We start from the raw sequence: 17,299 nt of genomic DNA on the forward strand, positions 1-17,299 counted from the left end.
ACCTGAGCTGGTTTAATCATAGATTTTAGCCTTATTCTTGGAATTCAGGGTCAAAAAAACTAATTTATATCAAATTATACATACGTTTTTAGTTAAAAAGGCAGAAATTATGAATTATTTTGACTAGTAGTTAAGATCAGAGGATGTGGAGTGGCTCACAGATGGAATATGTCAAAGTTTAGTCCGGATTTGGTTTTGAAAAATAAGATTAATTAAAACACCCGAACAATTCAATGAAAGTAATCATTAATTTTTCCTGAAGAACGTTGCATGGAATCATCCATGTAATTTATGGGCAATTTGGTTGAAAGAAATCCATATTTCTGATATAAAACACATTGAAAAGGGTCAATTTGACCCGAGGACAACACAAGGGTTAAGTGGGGTGGCAATTTAGGGGGGGACCAATAATTAGTCGGTGGACATTTTGGGGGACATTTTATAAGAAAACAGCATAGAAAATCTGCTTAGGTTAGAACAACACAATGTTATTCTGCCAAATAAAACATCATATTCATTATTAATTTCACTTGTGCTCATTTTAAACAAATTGTAACGACATCCTTTAAGTTAAAAACGTATTCCGTGGTCCTTGATGGTGCCCTGAAGCTTATTGTTAACGTTGTGATTTACTTCTTTAAATGAGGTTGCAGGAGATAAAATCAAAACACATGAATGAAGCTAATTTCATCACCATCATTTTATTGTGAATAATACATTTAGCAACTTTGCATCTTCTGCGTGGTTTATTTAAACCAAGGCCGCCCAATTTGGGGCCCGTGGGCCAAGTTTGGCCCGTGCTATCTTTGTTTTGGCCCGCCATGGATTTGACATGCTCTTACTTATCTTCAGCACCTACAATCAGATTCAGATTTTCCTCTTATTTAAAAGTAATGACTACGAAACGTACATTTTGTTCATTTAAATAGTAATCTGAGTTTAACGCCAATGTAAAGCACAGTGCAGGTAAAATTCCCATTTAAATTACATACAGTATGTACGCTGTGTCTATGGAGAAAGGCACAAATTACGTTATTCTTCAACATTCAACATTTATTTTTGGCCCATGGCCTTCCATCCAGACACAATTTGGCCCTTCATATGAAAGAATTTGGGCACCTCTTATTTAAGCAGTTGACAAACTTTATTATTTTTTTTTGGGGGGGGGACATGAAAGGGCGGCCAGATAGCTCAGGTGGTATAGCAGGCGCCCATATATATAGGTTTACTACTCAATGTCATTCTCCCTCTCTCTCCCCTTCCATGTCTTCATCTGTCCCGTCAAAGTAAAAGGCCGAAAATGCCTAAAATAATTATCTTTAAAAAAACTATTTGCCATGATAAAACGTGATATCTGACAGCTCTGATTACATGATACATATCAACATAAGAAGTCATTTCAGTTCCAAGAGGTTAACAGGGAAGTCTAAGTTCTTTTTTCTAATTTTTTACTGATAAAGAATCATATCAAAAGACATCTTTATAATAAAGGACCATGAGAATTGTACTTATCAATACTCAATGCCAATTCATGTTTCCCCTTTTTAAGCTCGAACTATCTGTGGGGTGTAGAATTGACCTTTCCATTTAAATCTCTCCGTGCGCACAAACCCTTCAAGCTCTTTCCTGACACTCCCTTCAGCTTTCTTCCTGTTCTCCTCTGTGCACGTCTCAGCTGTTGGTCGGGCTTGCTCTCTAATTTCTCCCACATTTTTAAGCAAGTTGCTCACGCTTTCAGCTTCTGCACAGTTGCCATAGGGATATTCCTGGCGTTCCTCTGTGTTCAACCCAAACAAATTGCCACATGATCTACAAGGGGGCTTGTCTCTATTCTCAAAGAGGTTAAACGCCTGACACCTGACATGCTGCTCTGGAAGTTTGATGGTTCCATCAAAATAGTTCTTCTTGATATACTTGCTGCTCTGCTCTGGATAGTAGGTCATCACGGCACCAGCTACATAACCGTCCCAGCTGCTGAAACAGGATGCACCAACCAGGATTTTTCCTGGATTACGACCAGAAGTGGACATGGAGACGCCGTAGTACCTGACTGCATTTGGGGTCTCGGTGCTGTGAGAGACACAGACGGTGGAGGAGACCAAAGGCTCGTTTTTACCGAGCTCTAGTTCTCTGATGAGTTGGCGCAGCTTTTCTATTATTTCTGTTTCAATGTCTTGTTCTTGTCTTTCCTCTTGATGAGTCTCTCTGGTCAGGTGGACAATCTGCAAGCAACCGCAAATGTTTAGCATTATGTTTAACCCTCCTGTTGTCCTCAGGTCAAATCTGACCCCTTTAAAAAAATGTCTATATCTGAAATATGGGTTTCTTCTTAACAAAATTACCACAAAAAATGGATTGGATTTCTTACAACGCTCTTTGCAAATACAATTGATCACTTTCATTCCTCTGATCTTAACTATCAGTCAAAATAATTCACAATTTCTGCTTTTTTAACTTAAATATTAGGTATAATTCTATATAAATGAGGGGTATTGACCATGAATTTCAAAAACGTAGTGTAAACCTAGTGGTAGTGTTAGTGAAAAGTCTGAAAAAGGGACGAAAATGTCAATTTTTTGTCAGTTTTTGACTCGGGAGGACAACACAAGGGTTAAGGTTATCAATAACAACACCAAAGATGAATTGTGTTATCTTTTTGCCAGAGTACAATCTTACCATGTCTAACACACATGAAAATGGACTCCGCCTGGGTAGATGAGAGGATCAGAGTTTGAAAGGCAGAGGGAAGCGGCCCTTCAACGCATTAAAGATGTCAACATCACTCAGAATATCTTCTGGGGAAAATGGTGGCTTGTTGATCTTTCCCAAAAAGAAGATGCTGTGAAGAATCTGGAAAGTCAAAATACATGCAAACATATTATTTTCTGTGTTATGTGCAACTGTGAAGAATCAGGTGTACCAAGCACACTATGACACCGCCGTGCATTGTTCCTAAAACTGGAACATTTCAAAAGTTATAAGATTAGATTCAACTTTATTGTCATTACATAGGTACAGGTACAAGGCAACGAAATGCAGTTTGGGTCTAACCAGAAGTGCAATAGCAGTAAGTGCAGGATATACACTGGTTCCATAAGTGCAGGACATGGATATGTACTGAATAAATATAGAGATGAATACTATTATAAACAGAATTTTACAGAGGGGTTTGTCCTATGAATATAAAATATAGATAACAAGTATTGTGAGCAAGATTTACAGCTGGATATGTACTGAATATAATATACAGGTGGATATTAGAAATTTTACAGATATGTACAGTGAACATAATATACTAAGGGTTTACAGATGAATATGTACTACGAATATATATATACAGGCGGCTATTATTATAGACAAAATTTTTACAGATAGATATAATAAGTTAGGCAGTCCCAAGTTATATCAGTCCCATATCAGACATACAGTAACTCATCCACTAACGGTAGGCCTACGGTATCTTCCGTGTTCAGCTCCACCATTTTATCGATGATCAGAAAAGCATTCCTTCTGAATGGCTCTTGCTCCAGAAATTCTTCTCTAAAATAATAATAAACGAGAGTTTTAGAGATTCAAAGCGAGTGCAGCAATAACAAGCTGTGGTTGAGGAAATCAGCTGACTCACCTCTGCTGTGCAGCAGCCTGATGCCATCCGAAATAAAACACAACACATTACAGTGATTACACCTTTCACTGACAACACCGATGGAACGTAGAATTTAATCGTGATGATATAAAATATAGGCAAAGGAATGCACTTAAAGGCAGCTACTCACCATTGTAGATCACAAGAAAATAAAACCGAAAGAAGGAAATAAGGCCCTGCCCCCGACTCCAAATACCACTCCTCCTTAGTGCTTCCATGTAATTTATAACCAATTCACTAATAGTTAGTGAGGAATTTATCTTGAAGGTCAGTTTGTCGAACTGGAATATCAGAGTAGTGCTTTGCTACTGGACAGAGATGGAAGTAAATGTAATTATGTAACTGTAGAGGGAACGCCAGAGAAAACACAGGAACATTATGTCGGAGGGCTAGATAAGATTGTTGTGTTCAGGAGACAGGATGTCGGCCATTGAACTAAACTGAAAGTAAAAATGGAAACCCATGCCTATGCAGTGAGACCTAATTTAACCATGGGTACAAAGAAGGACACTTTTGAGTTCTGCTTTACTGTACATCGTTACTGATTAAATCTCAGTATAGTGGCTTAACCCTCATGTTGTCCTTGGGTTAAATTGACCCATTTTCAGTTCTTTTTTTTTCCTATTTTTGTTACAAAAAATAGGCCGTCAAATTAAGCGCTGAAAATCAATAACATTAAAAATATCAAAAAACAGCACCCACAACATTGAAAAAGGGATACAAATGTCAGAACAAGTGATAATAATGTTGAAAAAAAGGGACCATTGTTGAGTGGAAGACAACACAAGGGTTAAGCTTTATTGGAAATATGTTTTTGTGTTTTGGAAACACAAAAATACATGTGACGTGCCAAAACATGCTATGTTGGTCCCAGTTTCGCTATTATGTGTGGTGTCCTGATGCATCTTTTCCAGTTGGTCACATAATTCAGTCTAAAACCTTCCTCACAGTGTGTGGTTTTTGTGTGTGTGTTCATTTCACCCTCCTAGAAGAAAATAAACATTTTTTGCAGTTGAATGATTCATATTTTTATTGTTAAAAGCAGTGATGGAAAAAATATATACTTTAGATTCATTCAAAGTTTCAACACAACAAAGGAAAAGCATTTTCTTAAAGCCTTTTTGAAAGACTCGGGAGCAAATCAAGAATTATTAACAGTTATTTTTAACATAAGTAAAAAGTTCACACATGGTGGATAATAATATAACAAAACACTACTTTACACAAGAGAATGTATCACAGTAACAAATATTTGTCTTGCAAGCAGTCTGTTAAATATTGCATGGTAAATATTGGATCGAGATCTGGTGCCTGTGAAGGCCATAGCATAACATAACTCACATCATTTTCAAAATGAAAACCTTTGACCTTGACCCCTTAGTGCATGCACTACACTCACCTTCAACCGGTCATCAGTCTGTAGGATCCATCATCAATCGCGCGTAAATTGAAAACCACTATGCATTATTTGATTAAAACAGACATACTAGATCAGGCAGTAGATTTTGCACATATGAGGCAGCAAACAAAAACCAAAAAGCATCAGTAGGAGACTTCTAAGAGGGGACAGGAAGAGAGAGAGAGAGGGAGAGATGGGGAGAGAAATTAGACAGCATGTAAAAGTAAAGGAGTGTGACACAGAAATTATAGGTGCGACCTTAATTGTCACCCTGCAGCAAAGACTAAGACACCCACCTGTGGGGTGTTTGGTGGAATTGAGTTTCTCCAGGAGTTCAGACTTTTTGGACATCACCAGCTCATGATGCTCTTGGTCCAGCCTCTTCCCCACAGGGCCCTTCCTCACCTCTGCCCAGTCCTCCTCAGTCTACACACAACAGACAAAGTCAAAGTCAAAGTCAAAGTCTGCTTTATTGTCAATTTCTTCACATGTCAAAAACATCCAAAGAAATCGAAATTACGTTTCCCTCTATCCCACGGTGAAGACAAGACATTTTTAACCAATTAGGTCCACAGACAAACATAACATTCAAGTAAACAATATAAAAAGTAAAAATAAGAAGACATATACAATGAGGAAAATAAGAGCAGCAAAATTTGAGTTAAAGATCAATCATCAGGGTCAAAAATCACAAAGCCTACTTTGTCCCCACAAGCTTATCTGTAACTGCTCACCATGTCTTTGAAGGCGTCTCCTTTGTAATAGCTCTTAGATGCTGGATACTCTATTCCCTCGTGATGTAGCTGATCCAGACTTGAAGCCACCAAATGCAGCTCCTCTTCCTCGCCATCGTAGGCATACACCTGTCTGTCCTCCCGGCAGATCATCAGAACGAGCTCGTCACACGGGCACGAAGTTCCCTCCACCACACCTATAACCTGCATGTTTACTTCCTCAGGAAGGTAGAATTTCCCCCACCCGTTCACCTCGTCGTCTCTCCCTCTGTACATGGTGTCTTCCAGGTCCCCTATTCTCCATTTGGCACCACTTGGATTGATCAAGGATACAGTCCGGTGTCTATTCTCGGACACAAAGTCTGCAACACACATGGGACAGGATTACAAATGGAGAATATTTATCAAAGCAAAGTTTTATGAAGTGTGAGGCAGTGGTGTGTGTAGTCTAGTCTACCGATTTTACTGCTGCTTCGCTCAGGCACAGACGGCTGCTGATCCGCTGCTGGCCTGAAAGGTAGAAAAGTCAATCAATCAATATTTATATTTATAGCCCTTTAAAACAACCAGCAGGTATCCAAAGGGATTTACATCAATGACCAAGAATAAAAACCTAAATAAAATCTGAAAACAATACATAAAAGCAGGAAGAAGAAAGGAAAATGTCACAGCACTAACCCTAACCACTAGCCTAACCAGCAGTATTTACTGAAGCACGTTAGGAAGAATATATTGTAGTGATGATGACCATTGGAAAAAGTATAACCTACAAAGGGATAGATGGATAGATAGATAGATAGATAGATAGATAGATAGATAGATAGATAGATAGATAGATAGATAGATAGACAGATCCAGTGAGTCGATCTCAGTCTATGTACAGCACTTTTTACCGGAGTAAATGATATTTCACATCACAAGAATTCTCCTTAACTTCCTGACATTAGTAGGCCTCTGTCTCTCTCTCTCACTCTTTTTTTTTTTAAGCGATGTTCCTCTTCACTGAATCCATCGGCCATCTTGAAAGCTTATCTGTCTATTATTCTCTCCCCTTCCTGCCTCCTGTCTGTACTCATCCATAAATCTCTGATTCTGGTATCCATCCTCCAGGTTATTGCTATCGTATGTGTATTCTGTGGGATTTCAAACTATATGAATCAAGCTGACTTATTTAAACAACACAAACAAACGCTCATCCACCTCCACTGCATTGGGGTTCCCGCTCAAGTTTGACAGCATACATACACATATACATATTTTTTTTCCAACAAAGGCTATACAATTGTTAAGATGTCATGCATTGCTCTTTCAAACCTCCCAGGACAGAAAACTGGTTCTTACATCAAGATCGCTGAACCATCCGCCATTCTGACGCTCTGTCACCTAGGAAACAAAATGTATTTTGTTAAAAGTAGACGTAGAAAAATAAACCCTTGCTCAAAAACTGAATGTACAAATACTACGATGGAATAATAACACCAATTCTGGACTCTTTTTATGTTTTATTTACAAAAGAAAAACCTAGTGCTGTCAGTTAAATGTGTTATTAATGGCGTTAATGTAAACCAATTTTAACAGAGTCAATGTTTTTATTGCTACATTAACGATCTTTTTGGCCTAGCAAACTTTGTAGTTTTTTCACGTGCTGTTGAAACAACTAGTAACGTTAGAAAAACTACAACACCCACCGGATCTAGCTAGACCGGGAACAAAACAACAGGCACCCCGCACACACTTGTTTGGGCTTGCGAGCTGGCCAAAGAGTAGTAACGTTAAGTTTTGAGGGGATGACGAGCGCGAGACGACAAAGAAGATTCTGAATGGAAAGTTTCCTTTTTAAAAGATCTGTGGGTTTTCTCGTTATGAGCTGAGCTATCATTGCAGCATGTCCAGTCTTGATGGCCATGCACACAGTGGATGCGAATCTCCCCCCCCCCCCCCCCCTTCCCCCCTTCATCAAAGTATTTTTTCACCCTTTTATTGATGGACAGATTGATGAGATGAGATTAGAGATGATTTGCTCCAAGTGAGAACACTAGAACACTACAGTAGGCTATATTCTGGGGTGTGGGGGGGTGTGGGTCTTGAACACTACAGTAGGCTATATGGGGGGGGGTGAGGTTGGGTCTTGAACACTACAGTAGACTATATGCTGGGGTGGTCTTGAACACTACAGTAGACTATATGCTGGGGGATCTTGAACACTACAGTAGGCTATATGCTGGGGGGGTTTGAACAATACAGTAGCATGCTGGGGGGGGGGGTCTTGAACACTACAGTAGGCTATATGCTGGGGGGGTCTTGAACACTACAGTAGGCTATATGCTGGGGGGGTTGAACACTACACTAGCATGCTGGGGGGGGTCTTGAACACTACAGTAGGCTATATGATGGGGGGTCTTGAACACTACAGTAGCATGCTGGGGGGGGTCTTGAACACTACAGTAGGCTATATGATGGGGGGTCTTGAAAACTACAGTAGGCTATATGATGGGGGGTCTTGAACACTACAGTAGGATATATGATGGGGGGGGGGTCTTGAACACTACAGTAGGCTATATGATGGGGGGGTCTTGAACACTACAGTAGGCTATATGATGGGGGGGGTCTTGAACACTACAGTAGGCTATATGATGGGGGGGGGTCTTGAACACTACAGTAGGCTATATGATGGGGGGGGTCTTGAACACTACAGTAGGCTTTATGATGGGGGGTCTTGAACACTACAGTAGGCTATATGCCAATGTTGTTTTCAAATAAAAAAAACATTTGCACAAAGCAATTAAAATGAGAAAAAAATATAAATGGGACAAACGAAATAAAGGGACATTTAGAATAGATAAAAATGTGTGATTAATTGTGAGTTACCATGACATTAATGCGATTAATCGCGATTAAATATATTATTCGTTTGACAGCACTAGAAAAAAGACTTTAGACCTTTAAAAACACTGGGCAATATACCGTAAGCAACTAAACTTTGCCAGATACATTTGAATTGAGATACAACATTATATACATACTTTTTTATATTTATTAATGCAACATAATTGCAAAATATAAAAATATACAGACTTCTTTAACTTTATACCACCTTAATATTTGCGCAAATATCCATTTTTTTGTGTGAAGATTTGTAAAATAATATATTTCTGGATTTCTGTCACCTTTAATCCCATTTATTATGTTTTCACAAATGAAATAAAAGTTGTATGAATCAAAATAGGAATATCTCGTGGTAACATTATTATTAAATTAGCCTTATAGCCTACGCTGAAATAAAGTGCGTATGCCTATTACGCATAATGCTGCGTCACGTGCAGAAACATATTTGCCCAAACAGTTCTCCTTGGCTCTTTCATCCCAAACATGAAACTATAACGATAAATAAACTAAGTTTATTAAACTACGCAAACGGTACAAAACAGTATTAGCCTAGCCCTTGTTCTCCATAATCAACGCTGTTGTTGCACACAGTTAGCAATAGCCTACTTAGCACTGAAATAAACATATCGAATTCGTGACAACAATCCACATTTAACAAACTAATATAATAAAGGCTATTTACCTTAGCTAGAGTACAGAACGTAGACCGTTAATATTAATATCAAAATATATACAGTCTATGGTACAGACTGAGAACTGTAACCTATAGCTAGCTCTCCTCACGGAAACATGACAACAGTTGCTGCGCTACGTTCACTGCCTCCTGTGCTGCCTTCAAGTGCGCATCAAATGTTGCACGTATACCAACGCAAGTAATACATTGGCCTCAAATTCCTTTGGACAGGAACTATGGAAATTAGCTAGTTACCGGGGAGTATGTAAACACAAGCTCTGCCGCACCGATAATTGACTGTATGATTTGCCCCTTACAAAACCAGCATTATAGAGATAAGCTACATGCAAAGATTGAGGAGAAAAAGGAAGAACTCGTACGTCCCCTATTTCACTAATTTAAATGCAAAGCCTAATTATCACTCTCCATTTCCAAAACAACACTTTTGTGTAAATCATGTCTCTCGTCGTTGTGTTTACCGACCCTATTTAAGATGTTAATTGTGTTTGGTTGATTCTACTTAAATAATCTCGATATTCCATAGTGTCTGTGAAGGCAACAAAGAATGTGACGCAGACGTTTTGGCCTGGCTGAGCAGTGCATATTTTACAGTTTTGCGTCATATTAAGCTTACTTTGTCGAACGCTTTCAAATATTAGATAATTTTAACATTGTGAGTAGCTTTATTAGGGTGCCCATGTAACAAGATAATACCAAGACTGACTGCGCATGCGTACTGTATAAGCGGAAACCGTATGTGCGCCAGGCGGATGCTGTAACGTTCTTTCTGCTCCCGGACTGCCATCATGGTGAGTTCGCCATGAGAGTTTTAGCATTTCAATGTCGAATTTCTTTTTATATATCTCATTGTCCTGGAACAACAAGAGTCATGTGTATTTCTAACACACCCATACGCATATTTGTTAAGTGTTTGATATGGGCATGCAGGTTTATTTGAAGTTTTAACGCTTTGTAAGATGTCGGCTACTGGCCGCACTACAACGTGGTCCTTCAGGCTAAGAAGGCCGAGAGACCGAGAACTGCTCGGTTAAGCGAACACATTTCACTTGTTTTGTCCGCAGAAAGGCGTTTACGACGTTTTTCATTTAAAAACGTTTTATACATTCTGCTCAATATAGTCCTACAGCACACACGTAGCAGAGACATTAGCTAGTCGAATGTTATCAGCTGCTGCTGTACAGTGTAATGCTACAGTGCTTTAAGTCGGGTGAAGCTAACGCTAGTTCCTCAGCCTCCAAACTTACCCATGATACGATACAACTTTATTATCAGCCTGGGCTGAAATTCATTATGAGTAGCTCGTATAAAAAAAGAGACAACTTATAGGCGTACATAAGATGAATAACACCCATAGGCATACATGAAACATTACCACACATGACATAAACACCCAAATAAGGAAACAACAGGAAATGGCATTGAACATACACACAGACAAGGTCTTGGAGACTTGTGGACCTGAATAAATATTGCACTGGATTTAATGTAGCTGGTTTAACAATAGGATGGATTGATTTATGATAGACAGAAGCTTGTGTACTCTTTGCAAAACATGTGAGGTGTCAATTGAAACATTCCTGGCCAGTCTGAGCATACTATTGTTGTGGGCATCCTGAAAGGAGTCTGCTATGATTAAAGGACCCCACGAAGAATAGCTTTTAGCTTATGCTAAAGTTAACGGGGATCCAAATGAAACAAACCAACAATAATGGTAGCACACTCTGGGTTGTCGCGGAAATAGTTTCTTGTGTAATTTATATTTAAGTAGCTAAAACTGTACTGTGCCCAACTGTCCACATACAAAACAGACAGCCTCTTTTTTCGATGTTTGGCCTCTCTGATGTGCAGCTCTCTGGTGTCTTCTCAGGTGTTCAAACGCTTCGTTGAGATCGGCCGTGTTGCCTACATCTCTTTCGGACCCCATGCTGGCAAGCTGGTGGCCATCGTAGACGTCATCGACCAAATAGGGTGAGCATTCTGCAGGACCGTGGATTGATCAGTGTTTTGGCCTCACCTTCGCCTTGTTGATATACGTTGTTTGACACGCTCTGTGCTTTTTAGGCTCTTGTTGATGGTCCCTGCACAGGCGTGAAGAGGCAATCCATGCCCTTCAAGTGCATGCAGCTTACAGACTACGTCATCAAAGTCCCTCACAGGTAAATGGAAACACTGGTCACATTCTTAATAGTAAAATTACTGTTGAAGAATTGATTGCAATAATTATTCTAGTCCAAATGAAAATACCTAAGGAATCATAGCCCAAGTATGTTTATTATTCAAACATTGAGTTATTTTATAAAGTGGAACAGATGCATATTACAGTAAATATTTTACTCTTTTAAAAAAAAAAAAAGACAACCACCCATGATGTACTTACCTTGTTCTACCAGGTTACATATGTTAACTTGTTTTTAAAACAATTTTTTTGGAAATTTTCTATTATAAGGACAACCTAGCTTATCAAAATTAGAAGTACAGTCACAGCATTTCACAAGGTAGGCGAGTATTATTTGTGTCCTCGCTGTACTGCAAATATACATATTAGTTCAGCCAGTGTGACCACCTTGAATTCATCAGGTCTTGTATTAACAACTGTAACTGTAATCACCTTACACATGGCCAACATGATTCTGGTGGGTTTTTTTTTTTACTGTAAAGTGGTACATGTAATGGAACCCTAACAAGGCCCCTAGAATGAGTACTGACTTTGAATGGTTTACAGTGCCCGTCAGAAGTTTGTGAGGAGAGCCTGGGAAAGGCCGAAGTCAATCAGAAGTGGGCACAAAGCAGCTGGGCCAAGAAGATCGAGGCAAGACAGAAGGTAAAGGCTACGTTTCAGTTTCTGGAGATATTAGAATGTTTGATAAATATATTCACTCCATAATCTCAGAAGTAGCAGTTCAGTTGTCCTGCCGTCCGGTTTCTTGGCTTGGCTTCCATAGCATATGTGTTAAGAGGTTTTAACATTTCTAAAATGTAGCGTTGGTTTTTGTTTTTATCCATATTGGGTTTACTCTGGCTTAATTACAGTTGAATGCAGTAAACTAGGTACAATTTTGCCAGTTTATTACATGGGAGAAATGGGTATACATTTAAGTTTTAAAGTTGCTTTATACTTATTTGAAATGTTTAATTTACATACCATCAAGTAGGGCTGTGCAATTAATTTAATTTTGATTTACATTTTTGATTTTGGCTCCCAATGATCCCAAATAGTATAATTGAGGAAAAACTGGTTATTTTGCCATGTTCTGTTATGCAAGAACACTTATTTTGTCTTGTGTTCTGAATGATGTGCACATCTGCCCCTCCCGAAGCCATTAACTCTCTCAGCCTATACAGTCAGGGAGGCCAGTCGTGTGCATATCCTCTACTGGAATTTAAAAACTTGAGTAAAGAAAAGTAAAGCAGAAGGAGGGCAGCCACAGCAGTGTCTGCTGATCAAAAAAGCCGACACCAACTCTGACTGGGAGCCGTTAACATTAGCTAACCCTGCGGCCCCTCTGCCTCTTCATTGTTATTTAGTAATGACAGTAGGCTAGTAGTGGTCATAGTGAGTGAAAATGTGACGTGAGATACATATTGTGTTATGCTGGAATAGTTCATTAGCTGTGTAACGTGATACCTGTAAAGCTGGAGAGTAGTAAAACAGAAATGAAAGTTGTACACTCAACACTATCATTATATCCAAAGATTAATGAGTTAAATAATCGTGATTTCAATGTTGACCAAAATAATTGATTATTTTTTTCCTTCATCGAGCAGCCCTACCATCACTCTTATAGCCTAGGTAGTTGCTAACGGGTAAATGGAGACATGGGCTCCCATCTCACCCGAGGGAGTTGTCTGAGCAGCTGGGGGGGTTCAGGTCATGAAGATGTTTTGATGGTGTGGCTAGTGCCTAATGGGTTCATTTCATTGCCACATGAACCAACATGCAATACTGCACATGCTGCTCATGTGTCAAGACAAAATGCCATGTGTACCACCATGGTAAACGATCGACTGCAGGGCACCCTCCAGGAAACTGGTCAACTTTAAATTGCAATTTGATTTTAATCCAGTGGTTAGTGTAACATTTTTATCCAGCTTGTGTACATCACCTTAGTGCTTCTTTGTTTACCATAAATGTTTTATAGATTACTGTAAACAACTGAGTTGAGCCTGACAGATCCAGATCATTTAGATAACAATTGATGGTATAAACATATGACCCATCCTTGGTGAAATGCAGTCTGCCTTTTTTCTGAAGGTTAAGGTTGTATTTCATAAATCGGTTTCTATTTATTGATGGGGCAGGACTTATATTGAGGAGGGAGCCCACATCTCCACTTAACACACTTTAACGGATATCAGATAAAGTTCAATTATGCCTAATGTTATTTATGATATTATTGGAAGAGTGTTGTATGTAAATGGAGCACAGCTACTGTTCACTCCCCCAATGAACATGTCCATCCTTCCTAAAACTGAATCCTGATGCGCTAAGACGATTCTTTAGAAAACCGGTTGTATACCTGACCTTTTCTTCTTGGTAATCTTTGCAGAGGGCCCAAATGTCTGACTTTGACCGCTACAAGGTGATGAAGGCCAAGAGGATGGTAAGTGCAACAGTCAACACAAATGATCACATTTAGGCAGGGTTGATTCATGCAAGACCAGTGGGCCAGCCAAACGACACATGTTCAATCCAGGATGTTGAGTACAAACAAATGAGTGGAAAACATTATTTTGAGTTTGAGCACACACTGTCCCTTAGTACATTTCTATGCTTTATCCATTACTAATTGATGTTCATATTTTTTTCTTCATGATAAGGTTTCCACTTGTATGAGATGGGTGAACATTAGGGCTGTAACGATATGGAGAGAGAAAAAACAAAATTGTGACACTCAACTCCACGAACGTGGGAGACTAGCAGAATCGCGACACCCCCCTTCCACTGCCCAGAGTTATCCTTCTTGTCCAGATCCGGTGCTACCACATCTTTAACTTGCTAGTAGTCCTTTTGGTGCCTTATTCCTGTTTTTGTCTGGTAAATCTAGCTAACTGTACAGACGGCTAAAAGCAAAGGAGGGGGCACCGGTAACGCTAACGGAGGTGTAACGTTACGAAGGATCGCTGTTTAACTCGGGTGTCTGGGTCTTGTCTCACGACGGGGCTGTAATGACAGTGGATAGTTGCTAGCTGGCTGGGGGCTGACTGTGGATGTGTCCCTGGGTTGGGGCTGTAATGATAGTGGATGGTGCTAGCTGGCTGGGGGCTGACTGTGGATGTGTCCCTGGACCGGGGCTGTCGTCAGCTCTCATCCCGACTGAAGCCTCGCAGTGCCGAGAGACTGAGGCAGAAGACACAGGTGTGCTAGCTAGCTAAATTACCATTAGATTAGTCATCTATCTATCCAGTTAACGTTACTGATGAATTTGTGGGTTAGCTAGCCCAGAGTTGGTAACAGTGGTCAAAACAATTATACTAAAAATAAATGAGCTTGTTGGACGGTGTCGTAATCTTACGTTACCCACCAAGAATTACCTAATTAGCATTAGCTACTTGTCAACCAGCACCTTTACAGTAGGCACCAAAACACTTTTCATCTTTGTTCCCCCTACTGGTTGGGAGGGGAATTGTTACAATTCTTATGTCTCATTCCAACGAGTTAATAAACCACTGAAACGATTTTGGAAACATTATTTTAAGGTACAATAGAATCTTTGGTGTTGGATCGATCAACATTGAAATCAATCAATATCATTGAATAAGGTCTCTGTTGTAGTACTGTGTTGCAAACTGGGATGGAATAAATGACAAAAGGATGCCATGTGGCAGAAATTTTTTTGCATTACGACCCCCCCCCACAAAAAAATAAATTGAATCGAATTGTGGGTCAAAAATTGTGAACTGAATTGGACCAAAGTTTGGTGTATCGTTACAGCCCTAGTGATAAATCTACCCTGACTATTGTCTACCTTGCTGTGTGAGGCTGGCCTTGTACGGCCGTTGCAGCTCCGTCAAATGTAATCGTGCCAGAGCCTTTTCACAAATGGCTGACTAAACTAAGATTATTAATGGCCAGTTTGATTGAATTGTGCCAGTGCCTTAACAATTATATTGCCACTTCAGTTTAAAGTGTCAATTAGTTCAAAGTGTAGCAATCCTACAGCAGTCATTAAGTGTTTTTAATTAATGTTCTTATAATTTCTGTCTCTGCAGAGGAACAAGATCATCAAGCATGAGGTGAAGAAGCTCCAGAAGGAGGCAGCAAAGAAGTGAACAGTTCTTACAAAATAAATCCCCTGTTCAATTGTTCATCTGTGTCTTCTCTTCTTTGCCCACTTGGGGAAACATGCAAGGGCTCAGTTAGAGATGTTTCTACTTTTGGTGTCATTTATTATCATAAAGCTTTATGGACTGATAAACTTCCAACGTGTTACATTTTATGAGAAGATAAAATTTACCTTAATGTGTATGTAGCTGTAGAAGGAACTCATGAATGATTTCTTGACGGGAGGCTGTATAATACTATAGCCATTTCAGGCCAAATTAAAGGTCCCATAAAATGGCCTCTGCTTATTTAAAATTTCTGAGAATTGATATGCCCACTTGTTTGCAGAAGACAGTGTCTATAGCTTTTTTTTCCAGAAGTGTAGTGCATATCTGAAGAGGTTCTTGTTCCAACATGTTAAGAGCTAGCATGCTTCTCATACAGACTGCACTGATTCAGTTGTTGCACGGTCATAAACCAAAGGATGTTATAAAAGCGTCCACTTGACATTTACTCACTTAAAAACATAGGTTTAGAAAGGAGTTATAATCTTAACCCGCCATAATTCCCAATGTTTTCACTCCTTTTATATGGAACTGTGCATTTTTACAAAGGTGTAGTTTTCTTATTTAGAGCTGTACCAGATTCTGAGTTTTCTTTGTCATATAGTTTTAATGTTTGGGACCGTTTTCCTGTGTTAGTGTTGCTGCTTGTGCTTTGTTAAGGGAATAGAAACGAGTTTCTAAGCTGAGGACCTGTTCAGATCAACTTCGTTATAAATAAGTGTTTAGGACCTTTGCTTTACTAATCTAGTCTTGGCCTAGGACTTCACTTCAGCCCTGGTAGAATCATGAGTGTGAATTGTTTGATTTGAAATAGGATGGAAAATCCATTTAAATCAAAACGTTGGACAAAATAATATTCTATTGTTGGGTTTGAAGCCTTTTCCCAAGCATCCACTAGATGGCAGTTGCAGCAAATGGTGGATTTGGACCCCTTTGTCTATCTTTATTTACTTAAAGAAACAGAAAATCTTGCAAAATGAATATTTTTTTTAATTGAATTGGTGTCATTCACCACTCATCGGTGGCTTTGACTTGTAGCATCTTATTACAGACCATCTGCAGCCTGCAGCCCAGTCCTGGCTGAGATCAATAAGCATGGTAGGAGATCCAGTCCCCAGGTAAACGGGCTCTACTTCAAATCCCACGCAGGAGCTTGTAAATATTACACAACACACTTTAGCATTGTCCAGCAAGTTCAGATTAGAGAACAGGGACACAACACTGTTAATGCCAACACACCTCCCCTCTGACCACCACCACACACCAAGGGTTGGATTCCTCTCTGACAGCCCAAGAGATGTGGCCTAGGACGGGTGTTGGAGGAGGCCCGAGTAGGGCCAACTCAACAGCTGATAATTACCTATAATATTCTTCTGTATCCTGACTGATCCATATATCCATTTCACAGTTAATTTAATTTTTTTGTAAATAATGTTAACGTGGGTCATGTAAAAATAAAGTACATCCTGTGTTATTATAAGGCCTGTCAAACAAGCTTTTCTCTGAGCGTAGTTCTGACGTCAAAGATGAATGGTTAGCTACGGATGCGCAGTGAGTAAGCTGTCATTCAGTAGTAATGACACCGGAAAACAAGCCAACTGTCCTTCAAAATA

The 17,299-nt window shown here is 39.5% G+C and overlaps 1 protein-coding gene, 3 long non-coding RNA genes and 1 pseudogene across 5 annotated transcripts; 3 read left to right on the forward strand and 2 right to left on the reverse strand.

The window, feature by feature from the left end:
* Positions 1–685: 685 nt before the first annotated feature.
* LOC116678341 (uncharacterized) lies at positions 686–1,128 on the reverse strand. The gene is made up of 2 exons (XR_004329220.1): positions 907–1,128; positions 686–846 (listed from the first exon to the last, which is right to left on the reverse strand). It is a non-coding gene; the product is annotated as an uncharacterized LOC116678341 (long non-coding RNA).
* A 313-nt stretch (positions 1,129–1,441) lies between these two features.
* Positions 1,442–3,642, reverse strand: LOC116678338 (uncharacterized). 2 transcript variants are annotated; one of them, XM_032508285.1, is made up of 3 exons: positions 3,626–3,642; positions 2,677–2,850; positions 1,442–2,222 (listed from the first exon to the last, which is right to left on the reverse strand). In XM_032508285.1, the coding sequence occupies exons 2-3, from the start codon at positions 2,677–2,679 to the stop codon at positions 1,545–1,547; spliced, it is 681 nt and encodes a 226-aa protein (XP_032364176.1). In that variant the 5' UTR covers positions 2,680–2,850; positions 3,626–3,642; the 3' UTR covers positions 1,442–1,544. The 2 variants fall into 2 exon arrangements, with proteins under 2 accessions (XP_032364176.1, XP_032364175.1); XM_032508284.1 differs by lacking the exon at positions 3,626–3,642 and adding an exon at positions 3,432–3,485.
* Positions 3,643–9,879: 6,237 nt separating this feature from the next.
* On the forward strand, positions 9,880–11,319 carry LOC116678339 (uncharacterized). Its single transcript, XR_004329218.1, has 2 exons — positions 9,880–10,147; positions 11,227–11,319. It is a non-coding gene; the product is annotated as an uncharacterized LOC116678339 (long non-coding RNA).
* Positions 11,320–11,420: 101 nt separating this feature from the next.
* LOC116678342 (60S ribosomal protein L14-like) lies at positions 11,421–15,665 on the forward strand (annotated as a pseudogene).
* Positions 12,630–13,900, forward strand: LOC116678340 (uncharacterized). The gene is made up of 3 exons (XR_004329219.1): positions 12,630–12,641; positions 12,902–12,906; positions 13,537–13,900. It is a non-coding gene; the product is annotated as an uncharacterized LOC116678340 (long non-coding RNA).
* Positions 15,666–17,299: the final 1,634 nt, after the last annotated feature.

Source organism: Etheostoma spectabile, unplaced genomic scaffold (assembly GCF_008692095.1).
Source record: "Etheostoma spectabile isolate EspeVRDwgs_2016 unplaced genomic scaffold, UIUC_Espe_1.0 scaffold00006999, whole genome shotgun sequence".
In the NCBI taxonomy this organism is placed as follows: Eukaryota; Metazoa; Chordata; class Actinopteri; order Perciformes; family Percidae; genus Etheostoma; species Etheostoma spectabile.